This window comes from Peromyscus leucopus, chromosome 8b, assembly GCF_004664715.2.
Source record: "Peromyscus leucopus breed LL Stock chromosome 8b, UCI_PerLeu_2.1, whole genome shotgun sequence".
NCBI classification, from domain to species: domain Eukaryota; kingdom Metazoa; phylum Chordata; class Mammalia; order Rodentia; family Cricetidae; genus Peromyscus; species Peromyscus leucopus.
The window spans coordinates 43,274,587-43,295,700 of NC_051086.1; the positions used below are offsets into that span (position 1 = coordinate 43,274,587).

A 21,114-nucleotide genomic window follows, 5' to 3' on the forward strand; every position below is an offset into this window, starting at 1 on the left:
GCCAGCCGTGGGCGCAGCCAATCCCATGCAAGGGACTGGCCTGGAGGGCGGGGCCTAGTTTGGAAGCAGAGTCATCGCAAGTGGTGAGTGGGGCGGGCTTGAAGGATCCAGATGTGTGGCTGGGAGGTCAGCTGTCACAGCAGGGTCGAGGTAGGGGTGGCGATGGGCCTTGGCAACTGCACCTATCCTGCAGGGTCCTCCAGTCAGGGCGCGTTCCGCTGACAGCGGAGAGGACGCCGTGGCGCTCCCACCGAGCACAATGCTCGAATTTGCCCAGAAGTATTTCCGAGACCCTCGGAGGCATCCCCGGTGGGTAGTGACCCGTCCTCCGCTTTCCCATCTCCGTGTTTCCTTGAAGTCATTCGAGCTGTAGGCTGTAGGGCTCCCAGCCCCACTTGCGGCGGGGGGATCCGGAAACCCCTTAGTCTCAGCCTCTGGGTGCCTTCCTGATGGTTGAACTATTGAAAGGAGCAGAGATGTAGCCAAAGCCTGGGAGGCAGGACTGGGTAGCAGCGCCCATCTGTTACAGGGATGGCCTCAAGCTGAAGTCTAAGGAGGACCAGGAGTCCAAAACTCTGGAAGACATGCTTTGCTTCACTAAGGTGCATGTCCTGTGCCTCAGTTTCCTAATCTGTAAAGTGGTGATGCAGAAACCCTCTTCTATCCCCTAGAACAAATACGTGTCCCCATTGAAAGCCTCTGGCTCTCAGCGTCTGGAGCCAGGGCTCCTTGCCGCACAGTGTCTGTCCTCTATCTTGTGACATGGGTCCTCCTGTCATAATACAGCCTGAAAGAATGGTGCGGTCCTCTTCTGTTCTACCAAGTGCCAACTCCATCGTGATACAACCCCTTGGTCTCCTCACAGGTCCCCATCCAGGAATCCCTCATTGAACTCAGTGACAGCAATCTCAACAAGATGGCGGTTGACATGTTTCTAGGTGTGTGGGATGCAGCACTGTGTAACCTGTGTTTGTTACCGCTCTTCTCTAGTTCTCAGAGTTTTCCCTTCCCCAAATCTGAGACACTTGGAAGAAAATGGAAACCTCTAGCTGTCCCAGCTGCCACCTCCTAGAGAGGAAATGGACCTTGGGGCCTCTTGGGATGGGCAGCTGCAGCATGGTGGCCCTGAGCAGAATATGTCTTTCCTACAGCTGTGATGAGATTCATGGGAGATGCCCCACTGAAGGGCCAGAACGAACTGGATGTCCTCTGCACCCTCCTGAAGGTGAGTCCTGAAGCTCTGTGCCTTGGTTTCCCCATCTGCCAGTCGTAGTGCAGTGGGAAATCTCTCATGCTGCCCAGAGAGGAATGAATGCATCATCCTGCTGGTGCACGGAGGGCTGAGAACTTCCATACCGGGCAAGTGATCTGGCCTGCCTTTTTACAGTTTTGTGGGGATCACGAGGTCATGCGAGACGAATGCTACTGTCAGATTGTGAAGCAGATCACAGACAACACCAGCTCCAAGCAGTGAGTCACCTCCCAGCCCACTGTGCCCACACTCCCCCCATCTCAGAACTTCTCCCTCCTCAGCCCTGTGTTGTCTGGAGCATGCCATTTCTGCTCTTTCTTCCTCTATAAAAGAGGCAACAGTAATGTTTATGTTTAGATTCTTGGCTGCATCTAACAGAAATCCAACTCAGGGTGGTTTGGTCAAAAGTGAGAACCTGCTGGTTCAAAGCAGCTGAAATTCAATCAGGATGTGCTTGCAGGCTCAGCTGGGTCCAGATATCATGAGAAAGCTTTCATGGATGGGGATGTGGCTGAGAGGTTAAGAATGCTTGCTGCTCTTACAGAGGAACTAAGTTCAGTTCCCAGTACCCATGCTAGGCAGCTCACAACTGCCTGTGACTCCAGTTCCAGGAGACCCAGCTCTATCTTCTGGCCTCTGCCAGCACCTGCACTCATGAGCACATACCCACACACAGGCATGCCCACATTAAAAAATAACAATAACAATAATAATAATAAACAATCTTTAGAAATACGGCAAGCTTCCATCCTCTGGTCCTACTTTTCTTCTAGATTGATAGCATTCCCATATAGTCTCTCTCACAGTTAGCAAAATGACAGCTTGGGGGAACATTTATTTCTTCAGCTCAGGAATCACAAGAAAAGCAATACTGGCCTCAATTTGCTACAGAAATTCTCAAATCCAAGAAGACAGGTTTGTGTGTGTGGGGTCTCTTCCCAATGTGGCCACCCTGACTAAGACCCCTCTTTTCTGTGTTCACCACTACTTGTCCATTTGGCCTGCTGAGGGTGGGTGGCTGAGCCTAGCAACTCCAGTAACCATTTTGCCAAGTCCTGGCCAGAACACATTTTTGTTTATGTCAGTCACTCAAGCAAGTTGACCCTGGATAGCAGAGGAAAGATCAGATAGTCCCACACAGCTCCTGGGATCCCTGGATCCAGGGGCTTTTCTAATCTTCCACTTCAGTCGCTTTTTAACTCTAGTTGGTAAAGCAGAGACATAAGTGAACTTCATTTTGGACTTTAAAGAAAATGTCACCCTTGAAGTCCATCTTGGAAAAAAAAGAACACGTTTAGCGGTAGGGTGGTAGTGGTGAGGGTGAATGTGTACCACGGTGCCTATGCAGAGGACAGAGGAAAACCTGTGAGAGCTGGGTTTCCCTTCCACCAGATGGGTCCCCAGGATTGAACTCAGGTCGCCTTTGCCCTGTGAGCCATTTCTCCAGCCCCTGAAGTACAACTTCTGACAAAAGAACCTGAGCAAAACCTGGGTGTGGTGGCATGCTCGTGATCCTAGGTAGGACTCAGGAGGTGGGAGTAGGAGAAACAGGAGTTCGGGGTCATCCTTGGCTACATACTGGGTCCAAAGCCAGCCTGGGTTACATGAGACTCGGTCTCAAAACAAGTGGGAGTTGGGGCAGTTGGGTGGCTCAGCTGGTGGAGATGCTTGTCCCCAAGCCTGGCAGCCTGACTTTAATCCCCGGAATCCACATGGTAGGAGAGAGAACTGACTCCTGCAAGTTGTCCTCTGTCTTTCATGTATGTACAAGTGCATGTGCACACTTATGTATATAAATGTAAAGAAAATTTAAGCAAGATAAAAGAACTTGCACAGGATTTTTGAGATGCTGATGTGCACAAGACGGACAATGGGCTCCAGCTGTACCTGGCCTAAGAGCCACTCTTGTTATACTTTTCTTTTTCCAGACAGGGTTTCTCTGTGCAGCCCCGGCTGTCCTGGAACTCACTCTGTAGACCAGGCTGGCCTCGAACTCAGAGATCCTCCTGCCTCTGCCTCCCAGGTGCTGGGATTAAAGGTGTGCACCACCACTGCCCGACCTTTTTATACTTCTTAGCTGCTTAAAATTCTCCATAAAGGGTTTGCTTGGCAATAGCTCCTTGACATTTGTCATTCACCATGCCCTTGAATGAGGGATCTGATCTGAACCACTGGGACAGATCTCACTCATTCCCACAGTAAGGGACAGTGGGAATCAAAGCACCAGAGGGTCAATGAGCTATGCTTTCAGAAATTATTGTTCAGGTGGGGGAGGGTGGGATGTAGGGATTGAAATAAAGTCATACTGGATAGAGTGGCACTTGCCTGTAATCCCGGCACAACGGAAGCTGAAGAAGGATCCAACGTTTGGGGTCACCCTGGACTTCATAGCAAGTCTCCCCACTCCCTCATGTGTGTGTGTGTGTGTGTGTGTGTGTGTGTATACATGGAGGCCAGAGGTCGACACAGGTGTCAGCCAGTCTGAACTCTAATTGACCAGTCTTGGATCCTGTGTCCATCTCTAAGGCACCCTGTGTGCTTACAGGGACAGCTGTCAGCGAGGCTGGAGGCTGCTGTACATCGTGGCTGCCTACTACAGCTGCTCTGAGGTCTTCTACCCATACCTCATTCGCTTCCTCCAACATGTGAGCTGGACCCCAGGACTGCCTTTCCAAGGTGAGGAGCTGTGAGTGGGGACACTCACATAGGGACAGGACATTCAGCCATGGGCTGGCAAAACCAGAGAGCCTGGCCCTTGGCAGGTGCCTAGGAGTGTTAACGGATATAAATGGCTCTACGAACACTCATGGAGATCCCAAGAGGGCTGGTGCAGTAGTTCCTCTGATCTCACGTGGGTGTGCCCAGGGAAGGTTCCTAGAGCAGGAATTGCCCTGGGTAGTGCTTGCCCAGAAAGAATTTCCAGGTGGACTTTGCAGAAGTCAAGGCCCAGAAATGGAGTGCGTGACATATAGGAGAAATGGAGGAGGTAGGCAAGAACCTGGAACACCAGAGTAGGGCCCTGCTTCTACTCATCCAGGGTCTTCAGTGGCCTGCAGCTGGTAGCATGGTCTCAGCTTTACTTCTGCTGTATGGAGGAAGGGGCTAGCTGCTTCCAGCCGTGTTTCCATAGCAACTCTAAGAAAAAGACAAGGCACAGTGATGCATATCTGTAATCTCAGTACTCAGGAAACTGAGGCAGGAAAATTAGGAGTTCCAGGGCAGCTTGGGATACATACTGTCATTTCTATTGCTATGATAAAACACCATGACCAAAACCAACTGTGTGAGGAAAGGGTTTATTTCATCTTACAGCCTACAGACGATCGTGAAGGGAAGTCAGGCAGGAACTCAAGGCAGAAACCTGGAGATAGACACTGAGGTAGTGCCATGGCTTGCTTGCTTCCTTTTTTTTTTTAGAGATAGGATTCCTCGGTGTAGTCCCAGCTGTCTTGAAACTCATTCTGTAGACCAGGCTGACCTTGAACTCAGAGATCCTCTTGCCTCTGCCTCCTGAAATGCTGAGATTAAAGGTATGTGCCACCACTGCCCAGCTTTTAGCCACCTTTCTTGTACCTCCCAGGACTACTTGGCCATGGGTGAGACCAACTACAGTGGGCTAGGCCTTCTCACACCAATCATTACTCAAGAAAATGTCCCATTGTAGTTGGAATTTTCTTGGGCCACCAACCATCTCCCCAATAAAGACACGGAGACTTATTATTAATTATGAATGTTTGGCCATAGCTTAGTCTTGTCCCATTAGCTCTTTTAACTTAATTTAACCTGTTTCTATTCATCTACATTTTGCCTCAGGGCTTTCTACTTTTCTTTCATTCTGTATGTCCTACTTTCCTGCTTCCTCTGTGTCTGGATGGCTGGCCGGCCAGCTCCTGGTGTCTCCCTGGCATCTCCCTGGCATCTCCCTGGCATCTCCCTGGTATCTCCCTGGCATCTCTTTGTCTTTCTTTTCCTTTGAGCCCAAATTCCTCTTCCTACCTACTCTCCCTGCCTACAAGTCCTGCCTATACCTACCTCCTCCCTTACTATTGGCCATTCAGCTTTTTATTAGACCTTAGGCAGGCAAGGTGAAACAGCAACACATCTTTACATAGTTAAATAAATATTCTGCAACACCCCATAGACATGTCCATGGGCCAGTCTGATAGAGCACTTCCTCAGTTGAGGTTTCCTATTCCTGGTGTCTCTAGTTTGTGTCAAGTTGACAAAAAATAATAAGCACATGCACTGAGATCCTATTTTCAAAAAAGCAGAAGGACCAGGGCCCTCTAATCAATTATAGTGATGGCAGCCATAGAGGACAAAGGGGAGCCCCTCTCCCTGAATCTCCCTCTGATTATTAACTGACATGGATAACTAGGGAAGGGATCCCAGGTGGGAGATGACTGAAGAATGTGCCCTAGAATTCCTGACTCCATCCCTGGAGAGGGAAAGTACACTGCTTAGCTTAGATGCATGGAACACAGATGGCGCGGGTCTCCGTCCTGTGATGCACAGTGAGACGAGGCACTTGGCATGCAGTCCCAGTTGACAGAGACAGGGCACCATCATGTCATCTATTGAGCCAGTTGGGAGTGAGCAACATGGTCAACAGCTAAGGAGCATGGATATCTCTAGGTCCATACAAAGCCAAGGGCAAGACAAGATTATAACCCCATGAGATGTAGGTTTGGATTCTGCTCTTACACTGCAGGTCTTAATCTTGGTGAATCACTGCCCCTTGATGAGTTCACATTCCTCAACTAGCAAGAAGGGAATAGGACCTATTTCCTGTTGAAGAAGTGTAGGGGGCTCATGGCTGGGGTAAGAGGAACCTTTTCCTTCCGTGGCCAACCTGGAGCAAGACCTCGGCTCTCTGCCTCCGCAGGGATTGCCAAGGCCTGCGAACAGAATCTGCAGAAGACCTTGCGCTTCGGGGGCCGTCTGGAGCTCCCCAGTAATATGGAGCTTCGAGCTATGTTGGTGAGCCTACAGCAGGGCTGGGGTCAAGATGAGTGGGAGACCCAAGCTCTATCTACCCAGAACCCTTTGCTAGGTGCACATGCCCTGCATGGTGTGTGAAGATGGCGCCTGTCAATCCTGGCGCATAAAGGTTCCTGCACAGACGTGCCTCTGGGGATGGGGACTCCCGTGAGGGTGATAGGGTCCAGGCTTCCAACTTTCCTCTGCTTACCTACCCCAGGCAGGCCGAAGTTCCAAGAGGCAGCTTTTTCTTCTTCCAGGAGGCCTTGAACGCCATCTGAAAATCAAAACATGCACTGTAAGTGAGGAGTGTCTCAACAAACTGGAGCTAGGAGCGGGTAGGGACGCCAGGCTCTGGGTTGGGAGGAGTGAGCATCAGTGGTCCAGAGACTCCCATGCAGCCTCATGAGATAGGGCTTGAGGTTAGTTGCTCCTCCACTACTGTGGGTTCAGCATCGGCAGATTCAACCAACTGCAGATTGAAGATATTAGGGAAAAGTCACAATGGAACAGTACAGATTCTTTTCTTGCCTTTCTCTAAACAGTATCGTGTGACAATGTCCACACAGCACTCTACTATATTTGGTATTATTAGTCAGAGATGATTCAAAGTCTAATAAGGATATGTGTGAGGTCACATGCAAATAACTATGCAATTTTAAGCGATGGCCTTGGGCATCTGAGGAGTTTGGCGTCTGCAGGACGTCTTGCAATAGGTCCCTGATAGATACTGAGCAGGAAACAGCACACTGAGACTTCAAGAAGCTAAGAGTCACACAGCCCAGAGTCACATAGAGAATATACAAGGGCAAATCAGGAGCCAGTTCCAAAAGCTATGCTGTCAGGCTGAACCACAGAATCCTATGCCTCTTTGTTGGTGGATAGGGCCCAACTTTTCCTCTCTGGCCTTCCCAGGTGGCCCTGGATGTGATAGAGGGACTCTGCACCGAAATGGCCCTGACGCGTCCTGAAGCCTTTGCTGAGTATGTCATTTTTGTTGTCACCAACCGAGGTGAGTAGCCAAGAGGACTGAACATCCCAGGCTCCTTCATGAACCAGCATCACTTTTAGCCATGGGGGCCTCTTTACCCTGCCCTAATGGCCAGGCCAAAGGTCACTTTCTCTGAAGCCCTTAACCTCTGTGAGAGACGACCTCTGTGCACTGAGCTCTCTCCTTGAGCCTTTTGTTTGTTACGTTCTGTACAAGTCTGTCTCCCCTTTAGACTGTGGTTCATGGAAGATAGCGCCTCTGAACCCTGCTTTGGTCTCTCAGGGCCTCCTCAGTAGAGAAGCTGCTCTCTAGAGCCTTGTATTTTGAGAAAGTTTCATCCATCAAACCAGACTCCTGAAACCCCACGTAGGAACATTTGCTCCAGCCCGCAAGCCCTCAGAATAGCATGTAAGCCCCTGCTCAGGTCTCAGTGGGCCCTTCTCTCAAGGGACCCTGGGTACACGGGGAACCTCACACAATCCTCAACCCCTCCAATTTGCTACATGCCCACCCTAGGCTACTTTTGCCTTCCACCAACTGGTAGTCACAGCCATCTCCAGTTATCCCCTCATGAGTGTTTCAGCTCTTCTTACCCCAGGTCCAGGCAGGACAGAGGGGGTGGGGATGGCAGGTAACAGCAAACATTATTGAGCATATAGTAGGCATGTTCAAAGAATGTAATGGTATATACACCTGTGGTTGGTTTGTTGGTTTGTTTTTGCTTGGAGATACACTGGGAGTCAAACCCAGAGTCTCATGCATCCTAGGTAAGCCATCTCTGACTGAGAAATGCCTCCACCCCAGATCCAAATGCTATAAAGTCTTCCAACTCCTACATTCTGTAGGGTAGACTCTTCTCTTTGCTATTTACAGTTGGGGAAACTGAGGTCCAGAGAAACTTCAGTCTCCTGGGGCTGCTATAACAAATGACCACAAGCCCAGTGACTTACAATAACACAGATTGTCTTACAGTTCTGAGAGTCAGTGATACTAGACTAGAAACATGGTTAGAATTGCTTTTTTTCTGGAAGCTTTAGGGGAGGTTTCATTTCCATCCTTCCCCAGCTTCTCCAAGCCGCCCACAGTTCTTGGCTTGGGGCTCCTTCCCAAGAGTATTGTTTTCAGATGTCTTTCTCCTGCCCCACCCCACCCCCATCCTACCCCCCACCCTCCGTCTCTGACTCAGCCTCTTGCCTCTCTTTTCAGATCTTCAGCGCTTCCATTTGGCCTATCCAGTAATCTAAGACCCTTAATCACATCTGCAATGTCCCTTCTGCCATAAAGGTGCATAGTTACAAGTTCTAGGTATTAGGATATTGCTTTCTCCAGAGGACTGTTCTCAGACACCACAGAGACCTGATCAAGGTTCCATGGTGGAGGTCAGAAACCAGGCAATCTGGCTTTAAGACTCTGGACTCTTTTATCATCACGCCAAGCAGCCCTCCGTAGTGCAGTTTTTTGTTGTTTTTGTTTTGTTTTTTTAACTGAAGAAGTGGGACAAGTAGCAAAAACATCAGTACGAGGGAGAAGCATATGTATGTACCTCTCTCCCAGCTTAAAGCTCAGGCCTTTGACACCCCACCACACCCTCCCACCCCCCACCCTCGCACAGTGAGGGGCTTTCCTGAAGGAGGTCTGCAGAAAGGTTCATGACCAAGGCCTACTGTGCTCCTCAGTGACTACAACCTCTCTGGAAAAGGAGCTAGGATTTCCCAGTGCCCTTTCCATACCCTGGCAGGCACTCCAGAACATTCAAGGCCCCTTCCTGGGGAGGAACGGGATGTCAGTGGTTTCTTTAAATTGGAGCAAAGCCTCCTGTGGTCACCAGCATGCCAGTGGTGCACGGACATCCTGCTTTGTTTGTCCGTTCCCTTTCATAAGGAAGGTGCATCCTTGCTGATGAGACGTCACTTGGCTGGCGGTTGGTGCCATACAGGACCTGCACCATAGGTCCACTTCTCTCAGCCGTGCCTCTTTCTCCCTGTAGGCCAGCACGTGTGTCCACTGAGCTGCCGGGCCTACATCCTGGACGTGGCTTCAGAAATGGAGCAGGTGGAAGGTGGCTACACACTCTGGTTCCGGCGGGTGCTTTGGGATCAGCCACTGAAGTTTGAAAATGAGCTGTATGTGACCATGCACTACAATCAGGTGAGAGATGTGACCTCTCTGTTGTTCTGAACCCTATAAAATGGGGTGTGTGTGTCTGTCGCATCACAAAACACACATGCTACACCCAGATTTTTGTGGAACTTGTACCAAAGCTTTAGCAATTCCACATACGAAACATGCCACATTATTAGATGTGGTGGCGCACGCCTTTAATCCTAGTGCTCAGGAAGCAGAGACAGGTGGATCTCGGGGAGTTAGAGGCCAGTTAACTGGTCTACAGAGCAAGCCCCAAGCCAGTTAGGGCTACATAGAGAGACCTTTTCTCAAACCCACAGCCACTTCGTTTTGGGGGCTACACAGTGTTGAGCCCTCCCTCTGCATAGCCTGGTAGTGTGCTACTCAAGGACTAGCAAGCGCTTGATACTAACTGGTCCTGTCCCAGTTCTACAGGATCAGAGACTCTAGATGCAACTCTGAAATCTGGTTTGACACACTCTCTGCCTATCAACTTTGAGAAACATGTATCTAATGAACACTTGCGCACACTCTACTGTTTACGTTTTGTTTCACCTAGCCCGCTCTTCCCATGTTACCATGGAAACTCCCTCATAGTCTTCATCCCTCAGAGCTCTTCTCCCATACGCATCCATCCTCATTCCCCGCAAACCAGGAAAGTGATGAACCACAAACTCCTGGAAGTGGGAAGGACTGGAGTCAATGCAATTGCCTGACCTAGAACCCCTGACAATGAACGCCCGGACGTGCCCCTGCCTGGCCGCCCCTCACGCCAATGCTTCCTGCAGGTCCTGCCAGACTACCTAAAGGGCCTCTTCAGCAGTGTGCCAGCCAGCCAGCCCAGCGAGCAACAACTGCAGCAGCTGTCCAAGCTGGCTTCTCTGCAGCACCGCGCCAAGGACCACTTCTACCTGCCCAGCGTGTGAGCACCTGTCCACTTGTCTCAACGGGGACGGGGGGGGGGGGGGGGGGCGGCGGCGCAGGGCCGCCGTGCGGGCGCTGGGGCAGGGCAGGCCACCCATCCCCTCTGTACCAATTAGACAGGAAGAGGCTTTCCTGGCCTTGAAGCTCTTTTCCTCCCCTGCAACACATTGTTACTAGCTCGGAACAAATTTAATGATTGACGAAAACCTTCAAGACACACACACCTTGTAGGCTAGAAAATATACAGCCATGAGGATTTAGCCACATAAACATTCACTGAGCTACGTGTGGTGGCTCATGCCTCTAATCCCAGCAATGGAGATGCTGAAACAGGAGCATCACTTGATCCCAGGAATTCAAGGCTAGACCGGGCAACATAGTGAGAGAACCTTATCTCAAAACACAAATCAAAACCCAGATTTTTGTGGAACTTGTACCAAAGCTTTAACAATAACAGCATAGCTGTTACATGTTAATACGTGTAGAGCGTGATGAAAACTAGCCATGGTGCCTGAGTGAGAATACCATCAATACCTGACCTTTGTGAACTTTTCCTGGCTGACTCACCTGACGTCAGTCCGCCATCGTCTCACTGCAGAGACCAGCCTGCCCTTCACGGCCTCTGAGACGCTTTATGGTTCACTTGTGAGAAGATGAGGGTGGAGGAAAGGCTGATGTGTTGGCGTCACTGGGAAAACGGTTGTTACTAGTCCTCACAGCCCCTGGACCACCCTTTGAGAAGCCTTGTGTGAACAACAGCAAGACACTATCTTTACCGTGTGTGTCTCATGCCTCTCCTGCCCAAGGCCCAAATGCTGAGGGTGCTTTCCCTTTTTTTGGTGACAGGGTCTCATGCAGTCCAAGCTGGCCTCAGTACATAGTTGGGGATGACACTGAACTGCCTTACCTCCCGAGTGCTAAGATTCCCAGGCCTGAACCAACACACCAAATTCTCAAGGCACTTTTCATGGAATGATTGTTAACAACAAGAAGAAACCCTTAAAAGTATAATTCCAGCCCGGCGGTGGTGGCGCATGCCTTTAATCCCAGCACTCGGGAGGCAGAGGCAGGCGGATCTCTGTGAGAGTGAGGCCAGGCCAGCCTACTCTACAGAGCGAGATCCAGGACAAGCACCAAAACTACACAGAGAAACTCTGTCTCAAAAAACAAAACAAAACAAACAAACAAACAAAAAACCCAGTCTGGATTCACATCTTACCCTGTTCACACTGCCTCTCTCAGTCACTGAATGACCTTGGGCCCCTTGGTGACCCTCTCAAAGCCTCAGCTCCCTCAGCTGTGAGTAGGGACCCCATATTTCCTTCCCATACTCCCCTACATTTAGTATTACAGGGAAAGATGACAGTGATGTCTGCTAGGTGTCATACCTGCTTCGAAGTGGAGATCAACAGGTGGGTGGGGGGGTGCTCAGAAGCCCTGTACCCTCTGCACACAGGCGTGAAGTTCAAGAGTACATCCCAGCCCAGCTCTACCACACCACAGCCAGTGACACCTGGCTCAACCTGGTTAGCCAGCACCGGCAGCAGACTCAGGCCCTCAGCCCCCACCAGGCTCGTGCTCAGTTCCTGGGTGAGAGCTGGGAGGAGGGCTGGAGACATCAGGGGGAGCTGAACTGAGGGTGGCCAGAGGGAGGTTGGAGATACTATTTTCTTTTCTTTTTTTTTTTTTTAAAAAAAATATATTTTTAGTTTATTGGTGTTTTGCCTGTATGTGTGTCTGTGTGAGGGTGTTGGATCCTGGAGTTATGGACAGTTATGAGCTGCCATGTGGGTGCTGGGAATTGAACCCAGACTCTCTGGAAGAGCAGCCAGCGCTCTTAACCACTAAGCCATCTCTCCAGACCCAAGGAGATGCCGTTTTCTTTGCACAAAAGCAGTTTTTGGTGGCAGCCGAGCTGCCTACCTATCTGGAAAGACTCGTTATCACCTTCCTAAAAGTATCATGTGAGTTGGAAATGATGTTGGGCAGAGAGCTAAAGGCGAAGGAACTAGCAGGTGGGGAACAGGAAGAGGCCAGGAGGGGAGGAAGAAGGTCTGAGCAGACAGGAGCAGAGAGCAGCCTTTGCAGGCAGCCGGCAGGGCAGGGCAGTGGCTGGCCCGTTGTCCTGGCCCAGGTGTCCTGATAGCAGCTCCCCACCCTGCAGGCCTCCTCAGCGCTTTCCCCTTGTTCGGCTCCTCCTTCTTCTTCATCCAGAGCTGCAGCAACATCACCGTACCGGCCCCCTGTATCCTTGCCGTCAACCATAATGGCCTCAACTTCCTCAGCATCAAGACCCATGTGAGTGGCTTCGGCCAGGCTCTGCCCACCTGTCCCTTGTCCCTTCTGTCCTTTGGCACCCCCACCTACTCTTAGGGACAAAGATTTGCCAACTTCACATCTACCTCCTTTATGGTCTGCAGCCAATTCCTTCCCCTTCAGAACCTTCGTTTGGGAAGTGGGAATAATAGAATTCTGGCCCCCACAGGGCTATGTGAAGGGACCATGTAGGAAAACACGCTGAGAGAGAGCATGTGCGTAGTATGTCAGGCTGGCAGAGCTGCACACCACAGGCTGGCAGCCCTATGCAATTCAAGGTCATTTTCTCATGTTTCTGGAGGCTGAAATTCCAAGATTTCTGCAACTTGGGAGCTTTGGTTTCTCCTTGGCTTGTCGACAGTAGCCTTTTTGTTTGTTTTTGTTTTTCAAGACAGGTTTCACTGTATAGCCTTGGCTGTCCTGGAACTTGCTCTGTAGAACTAGGCTGGCCTTGAACTCACAGAGATCCACCTGCCTCTGCCACCCGAGTGCTGGAATTAAAGGCATTCGCCACCACCACGCGGCCAACTTTCCTCTTCTTATCAGGACACTCTAGTCATGCTGGAATGAGCCCAACCTAGCGGCCTCATTTTCATTGATTTAACTGTTTTTTTTGGGGGGGGGTTGTATAAATTTGTGGCCCAGGCTGGCCTTAAATGATTCTCCTGACTCAGTTTTCCTACGGTGGGATTACAAACACATATGCCTACCTCTTATCTCTCTACCTTGTGGTACTGAGGATGGAACCAGCCCCCCCATATGAGGCAAGCACTCTATCCCTGGTCCCTTAACCCCCCCTTTACAGGTCCTACCTCCAAATATAGTCAGGTTCCAGGGGGCTAGGGCTTTGTATAGCATTAAGGAGTTGGACTTGCCACCCTTTTCTTGGCTCCTGCTCTTAAAAACAAACATGGGTTGTGAGTTTGGGTTTGCTTAGGTTTGCATAGAGATGAGTCTAGGAGATACTAGAAGAAGTAAGTGGGGTGGAGAAGGGGCAGGTTGGAGACCCTGGGAGACAACACAGAACATACCTGTTAAGGTGTGTTTTTTCTCCTGGAGTAAGGAGCTGCCATGATTCCTCACTCTACATCCCATTGGTCTAAAGGTGTCTCCTTTAGGTACTAACCTTTCTCTGCATGGGGACCAGAAATAAAGCTCTTTGATAAAAGGGTGCAGGTGTCCCCAGAAGCAGCTCTGATATAAAGGTTGGAGTACCCACAGTACCCACTACCCTTTGCATCTCAGCCATGAAGCATCAGTATTTGTTGAATCAGTTTCCTGTAGTGAGGAAACTGAGATCCAGAGTGGGCAGGTGAATTGCTCCAAGTCACAAGTCAACAAGTGTCTGAGGAACTAGAGCTGGACCTTCTGTCTTTTGATGCGACTTTTTGGGGAAGGTTTGATATGGTAGAGACTACCCTCCCCCTTCATTTCTGTCTGGCTCCTCTGCTCTCATCCGCAGGAGCTAATTGTGAAGATTCCCCTGAAGGAGATCCAGTCCACATGGACTCAGCAGCCCACGGCCAATTCCAGCTACCCTTATGTGGAGATCTCACTGGGGGATGTGGCAGCCCAGCGTACCATGCAGCTCCAGCTGGAACAGGTAAGTCCAGTCCTGCTAGCCAGACCCTGTCATGTGGCTCTGGCTCTCTCATTCTACACACTAGGCTCTTCTCTGGCCTGGGCTATGCCCCAGGGGGCATACAGCCCAGTACAGGCAACAGAGCTGTGAATTCTCATGGAGACCTTCCCAAGAAGCAATTTAGCAGTGCACTGTGGGGAAGGATCCAGGTTGTTTGCAGAATAGTAAGGTATTTGGCGGGGTACTAGGAAGATTCACCAGGGAAAGAGGGGGGCCTCAGAGCTCTTTGAATGTTAAAATAAAACTCCGGGAGATGGGGGTGTGATTCAGGTGCTAGACTACTTGCCTAACATGTGTGAGGCCATTGGATTGATCCCTAGTACTGCGCAAACACTGGACATGGTGATACATGGTACATACCTGTAATCCCAGCAACCTCAGAAGGTAGAGACAGGAGGATCCTGAGTTCAAGGTCATCCTTAGCTACAAAGGCAAGCCTGGGTTAGAGACTCTGCCTAGAAAAGAAGGAGGAGAAGGAAGAAGGAAGAGGAGGAGAAGGAATAATAATAACAAGAAGCTTTCTGAGGTCACTAGGGAGCAACAGAAGGTTGGTGAGTGGACAGTTTGGCACAGGAGGTCTAAGGAGGTTGACCTGGCCTTGAGACATGGCAGCTGGATTGTGGGGACCTGGGATTGGAAGCTAGGTAAGTAAGTTTCCTTGTGACAACTAGACTAGACGACATCTAGACTAGGAAACTGGACTCCTGGCTAAATCTTATGGTCCCTAGCATCAGGGCAGAAACAGAGCCAGGGTTGAGGCAGAGAGAGGGACAGGATCTTGGATAGCCTCATTTTTTGCCCTTTCTAGCCTGCCACCTCCCCTGTGAGACTGGGCCTTCGCTGTACCAGCAAGAGCCCTGGAGAACCTGTGAGGCAGGACCAGGCTTCTGGATGGCCTTCCGCCACACACCTTTGTCCTGCCTCCCCCCACTCTCCTTCCTCTGGTAACCAGGATTTCTTTCCCTGCAACCTCTCTGACCCCAGGGCTTTCAAAATGAGCTCTGGGATGGCAATGTCCTGGCTAGGTAACAAAGACTATTAGGGTCCAGCCCCTTAATAGCCTTTTCCCAGGGTCCGTGGAAGACTCTAACAACTGAGGAATCCAATCTTAATGATATCAAATGAATCTACGTACACAAAACTCCTTAGTCCATTCACTTTATTCTTCTGAGTCAGTTCTATTCTGCTCTCATACTTAGCTCCTTTCTTACCTGATTCTCTCTACATTTTTCTGCTGTTCTAAGTTCTATCTTAATTCTCCCTTCTTAGTTCTTCCCATCTTAGTTCTTTCTCATCCAATTCTTCCCCATCTAATTCTTCCTAACTTAGTTCTTCCCCATCTTAATTCCCTCCCATCTTCATTTTCTCTCAAGACGCCAAGGTTTTCAGCTATATACCCATGCAATCAGCAACACTCTGGCCAAGGCAAGGTCACCAGGCTGGAATTCTTTCAGGGTCAAAACGAGGGGTGACAAGATCCACACAAAGAGTAGCAACTGTTAGTTAACTTTAGCAGGGAATGTGACTAGATCTAGAACTAGAACTAGACATCTAGAACTAGAGATCTAGAACTAGAGATAGCACTTGGAAAAAGGACGGTTAAGCTTAATTAGCACATCTGCCTGGCCTAGGCAGTTGTCTCATTATAAATTTTTAACTTCTCTCAGGAACTAACAGATAGTCTGAATGCTTATCTATCTGCAGTCTGTTCTAGGAGGTCTTGAAGGTATCTCAGATAAAATACTTTTCATCTGGTGAAGATCCTGGCTGGATGTTTCTAATGATGATAATTACAGAAAGGCCTGAAATTAGGGGTCTTGGCTGTGTGACTGCTGTTAGCACAGGTGGGGTATGTTATCCAGATACTCTAATTGTGTAGGGGGAATTGTGCCCAATGAATGATCAACCACACTGTTAGAAGTTCTTGGGAAAAGAATCAAATGGGAGCGGGCAGTAGTGGCGCACGCCTTTATCCCAGCACTTGAGAGGCAGAAGCAGGAGGATCTCTGTGAGTTCGAGGCCAGCCTGATCTACAGAGAGAGTTTCAGGACAGGCACCAAAGCTACACAGAAAAACCCTGTCTCAAGAAACCAAAAAAAAAAAAAAGGGGGGGGGGCTGGAGAGATGGCTCAGAGGTTAAGAGCACTGACTGCTGCTCTTCCAGAGGTCCTGAGTTCAATTTCCAGCAACCACATGGTGGCTCACAACCATCTGAAATGAGATCTGGTGCCCTCTTCTGGCCTGCAGTCATACATGCTGTATACATAATAAATAAATAAATCTTTAAAAAAAAAAAAAAAAGAAACAAAAAAAAAAGAAAAGAAAAAAGAGTCAAGTGGGAAGGTTACAATAGCACACAAGAAATTCATTGCAGGAGACAGCTAATACATTCAAGAGCCAATATCACCAAGACTCTTTGAGTCTTAGCTTCTGGAAGAGTTCTTAACTCTTCTAGGTAGTAGCTTTTGCCATAGTCAGCTGAGTCCCTACTTCATATTTCTACAGCTCGCAGCAGTTAGGGTCACTATTGCTGTGATGCAACAGCATGACCAAGAGCAAGTTGGGGAAGAAAGGGCTCGTTTGGCTACACTTCCACATCATAGTCCATCACTGAAGGAAGTCAGGACAGGAACTCAAACAGGGCAGGAACCTGGAGGCAGGAGCTCATGCAGAGGCTGTGGAGGGGTGCTGCTTACTGGATTGCTCTTCATGGCTCGCTCAGCCTGCTTTCTATAGAACCCAGGACCACCAGCCCAGGTGGGCTGGGCCCTCCCGCATCAATTACTAATAAGAACATGCCTCACAGCTGGATCTTTCTCAAGGCATTTTCTCAGTTGAGGTTCCCTCCTTTCATATAACGCTAACGTGTGTCAGGCTGACATAAAACAAGCCAGCACACGTGTCAGACTTCCCTTTCCTGCTCTAGCCTGAGCCCTGCGCTCCCTCCGTGGCTCCTCTGACTGCTCTCCTTCCATCCAATCTGTTCTCTCATCACCACGGCAGCCACCTCTCTCTCTTTCCTCCTGCTCAACCACTCCACCTTCCTTGCCTCTTACAGCTCCGCTGTGCTGAAGTCATCGGCCCCTCCCTGCTCGAGATCCTTTGCGCCGACGGTTCTCTCTACCTGAACCGTTCCTTCTTCCTTGATTCCTCACAGGGCTTATCCCCTCCCTTTACTTAGGTTTCGTCATCAAAGCCCCTCTGCAAAAGCCTTCCTCGGCCCTCCTCCCTAATGACTTATCAACTCTGCTTCCGTGGCCCCCAGCACACCTTGCATATCATTTATGCTTTTGTTTGCCTGTTGCCGGCCTCCCCACCAGAATGTCAGCTCCATGAGGACTTATCCATCTTATTTGCATCATGTCAACGGCACAGTGCCTGGGACATAGCAGGTGTTAGTGTGTACTCATTGGGCTGATGAGTTTATGAATGGGTGGGTGGGTGAGCGAGTGAATGGATGGGCAGATGGATGGATGGGAGAATGAGTAGAAAGGTGCACAGGTGGGTGGATGAAAATCTTTCTGGCCTCTCCAGTTCCTTGCCGTCCCCTCCTGTGAAGAAGCTACTACCTCTGTCCTGTATGTGTGGAGGGACACAGTCTTTTACTCATTCCTTCACTCGGCAGATGGCCATTGAGCATCTCTGTATAGCATGCTTTAACAAATGTGACTGAATCTCACCAGCTGTACTGGCTCTCAGAGAACCCCACTTTCAGATCTAGTTTGTTGTTGTTTGTTTGTTTGTTTGAGACGGGGTTTCTCAGTGTAACAGCTCTGGCTGTCCTGGAACTTGCTCTGTAGACAAGGTTGGCCTTGAACTCACAGAGATCCACCTGCCTCAAGTGCTGGGATTAATGGCACGTGCCAGCACTGCCTGGCTCCAATTTCAGATCTGTAAAAAAAAAAATCTCACTACATAACCATGATCCATACTGGGAAGGGTGCACAGGAGATTTGATCTATGTAAGAGGCAACTGGGGATGGTTCCCAGGAGGAGGTAGTTTCTGAGTGTGGTAGCATTGACGTCTCTGACAGGCTGTGCAAGAGGTTAATAAAGTATCCCTGCTGCCTTTGAGCCTGTTTCCATATCCGCTAAGCTGGGCATAAGCATAGCAGCCTGTGAACAGGCAAAAGATTGACCGTAAGGAGCTGTGTTGGTCAGCCTTCCATTGCTGTGATAAACTCCTGAGATAACTTAATTAGAATCTTACTATTTAGGCAGGTGGTGTGGTGCATGCTTTTAATCCTAGCACTCAGGAGGCAGAGGCAGGTGGATCTCTGTGAGTCAAGGCCAGCTTGGTCTACAGAGTGAGTTCCAGGACAGCTAGGGTTATGCAGAGAAACCCTGTCTCAGAAAAAAAAAAAAAAATCTTAGGCCAGGAATGGTGGCATGGCCTTTAATCCCAGAACTGGGGGGTGGAGGCAGGTAGATCTCTATGAGTTTCAAAAGCCAGCCAAAGCTACACAGTGAGACCTGTCTCAAAAAAAAAAAATCTGATCTTGCTGGACATGGTGACACAAGCCTATAATCTCTGTAATCTCAGCCTTGGGGAGGCAGAGGCAGGAGGATCTCTGTGAGTCAAGGCCATTCTGGACCTGGCCTACGTGAATTCCAGGCCAGCTCAGGCTACACATTGAAACCCTGTCTCAAAACAACAACGAAATCCCATCTGACCCTCTACAACCCTGCTAGACGGGGTCTGGTAAACTGAAACCCTTCAGATAAGGCCACCGAGTCTCAGGAAAGCCTAGTAACTGATCCTACGTTACTCAGCACACAGGCAGCAAAGCTGAGGTCCCATGCACTGTCCCTACTTGCTGCCCTTCTGGTCTATGGCCCACCAGCTCTTGGGTCCTCACATGGGTCATGTGACCTCTGCTCTTTTCGCAGTCCCATTTCTGTTTCTGGGGATGGAGGTTAAGAGACTATTCTGTGTCCCCCTGCAGGGTCTGGAGCTGTGTCGTGTGGTGGCTGTGCATGTGGAGAGCATGCTCAGTGCCCGGGAGGAGCGTCTTACACTGCCCCCGAGCGAGATCACCCTGCTCTGACATGGCCTATCTTCTTGATGCTTCCTGCCAGAAGATTGCTCTGTGGCTTGAGGGTAGTAGCTGGACCTTTCAGGACCATTGACCCCAGACAAAGGCCAGAACCTATGAGGAGACCGAAGGAGACAGGAGGAAAAACTCAAGAACACAACGGGACCTATCTGGAGCTGGGATGGAATCACAGATGCAGCCAAGGGTTAGTTAGCAGAAGTAACTTTTAAAGGCTGGCCTGTCATACAGTGAGAAATAGAGCAGGACCACCAGAAGGTGACAGGCCTCGCCTTGACTACTACCCTTGACAGGGAAGCCCCACACCAGTAGTCTAGATGTATTGGGGCCTGCCTTTGCTTTCTTTAAGGCTTGATACTCAGATCTGCTCCAGATTCATCCCCAGCCTTCCATGTGTCCTTGTCAAGTGCCCGCAGCCTGGATCTTTGACCCTTGGTCGTTTCTTTGCAAATAAGAGGTGTTCCTGGCAACCATGTTCTCCGTGGACCTACTCAGTGGCTGGAAAGCAAGCCTGAGAGAGGAGGGAGAGGCACAGATGTACCAGACTCACTGCAGTGAACAGCATTTCCAGCAGACACATCTGCCCTTCCCCCTCTCTAAGGACCCTTGACCTCCATTCTACAATCTTTTGGTAGCCCCAATCCCAGCTTCCATCACAGGATGGACCACCCAAAGCACAAGAGTGGGGCAGTAAAGAAGGTTCATCACAGGCTGTAGAGACGACTCAGCAGTTAAGAGCACTGGCTGTTCTTCCAGAGGACCTGGGTTCAATTCCCAGCACCTACAAGGCAGTTCACAACTATCTGTAACTCCAGTTCCAGGGGATCTGACACCTTCACACCAATGCACATAAAAAAAAAAAAAAGTTCCATCTCTGGGGGTAAGGGCTAGGAAGGCTGAGAAAAAGCCTTTCAGAGATTGGTACATTATAACTAGATTGTGAAGAATGAGTCAAGTTTGCTTAGATGGAAAGGAGAGGGTTAGACATTCTAGAGGGAACCATAGTTTCCTGCTGGATTTGCAGATGGAAGGTCTAGCCTAAAATGATGGCTAATGTACAGTCGGCCCTTCAAAAATACTTGCAGTATAAATGAAAGGATAAATAAAGGAATGCTGGGTATGTTGGTATACAGCTGCAATCTCAGTGCTCCAGAGGCTGAGTCAGAAGGATCACTTCGAGTTCGAGGCCAACCCAGGCTACATAGCAAGACCCTGTTTGGGAAAGAAAAAAAAAAGACACTGGGGAGATGCCTCAGTGGTTAAATGCATTGGCTGCTCTCCCAGAGGACCTGAGTTCAATTCCTAGCACCCACACAGCAGATGACAACCATTTGTAACTCCAGTTCCACAAGGTCTGTTGTCCATGAGTACTAAGCACACATGTGATGTACAGACATGTGCAGGCAAAATACTCATACACATAAAAAATAATATTTTAAAAATTTAAAAATAAATAAAATGGATGAGTGTGGATGGAGGATGGTGAATGGATGTGAATGGATGGTGGTGGAGGACTGGTAGAAGTCACAGAGGCTTGGGAACTGGGGCTAGCCTGGCAATGGCAGCCATGACACCAAAGGAAGGAACTGAGGCTCATTCAGCCGTTCAGTACCTTGCCAGGCCCTGGGAACTACTATACTGGATAACTATGGACCAGGACCAACCTGAGGAGTGGGACCCGGCAAGTGATAAGAACAGGTCCCAGCTCCTCACCCTAAGGTGATGTCACTAGCAGCAGGTGACCCTGGTATTAGATAAGCTTTTGAGGGTGACTCGGGCCCAGCTTCTTGGGAACTCGCAGGATTTCATCCCAAGAACTTTCCAGTAGTGA

The 21,114-nt window shown here is 49.7% G+C and overlaps 1 protein-coding gene across 1 annotated transcript in view; it reads left to right on the plus strand.

The window, feature by feature from the left end:
• The window catches only part of Myo15a (myosin XVA), a 54,214-nt gene extending 34,143 nt beyond the window's left edge, over positions 1-20,071 (plus strand). Inside the window, 15 exon segments of the mRNA XM_028856522.2 lie at positions 194-309; positions 530-602; positions 866-938; positions 1,152-1,225; positions 1,388-1,470; positions 3,798-3,928; positions 6,138-6,232; positions 6,453-6,530; positions 7,148-7,244; positions 9,211-9,371; positions 10,136-10,269; positions 11,728-11,861; positions 12,436-12,569; positions 14,050-14,190; positions 19,176-20,071. Coding sequence (XP_028712355.1) covers positions 194-309; positions 530-602; positions 866-938; positions 1,152-1,225; positions 1,388-1,470; positions 3,798-3,928; positions 6,138-6,232; positions 6,453-6,530; positions 7,148-7,244; positions 9,211-9,371; positions 10,136-10,269; positions 11,728-11,861; positions 12,436-12,569; positions 14,050-14,190; positions 19,176-19,277 — 1,626 coding nt within the window. The 3' untranslated portion in view covers positions 19,278-20,071.
• Positions 20,072-21,114: the final 1,043 nt, after the last annotated feature.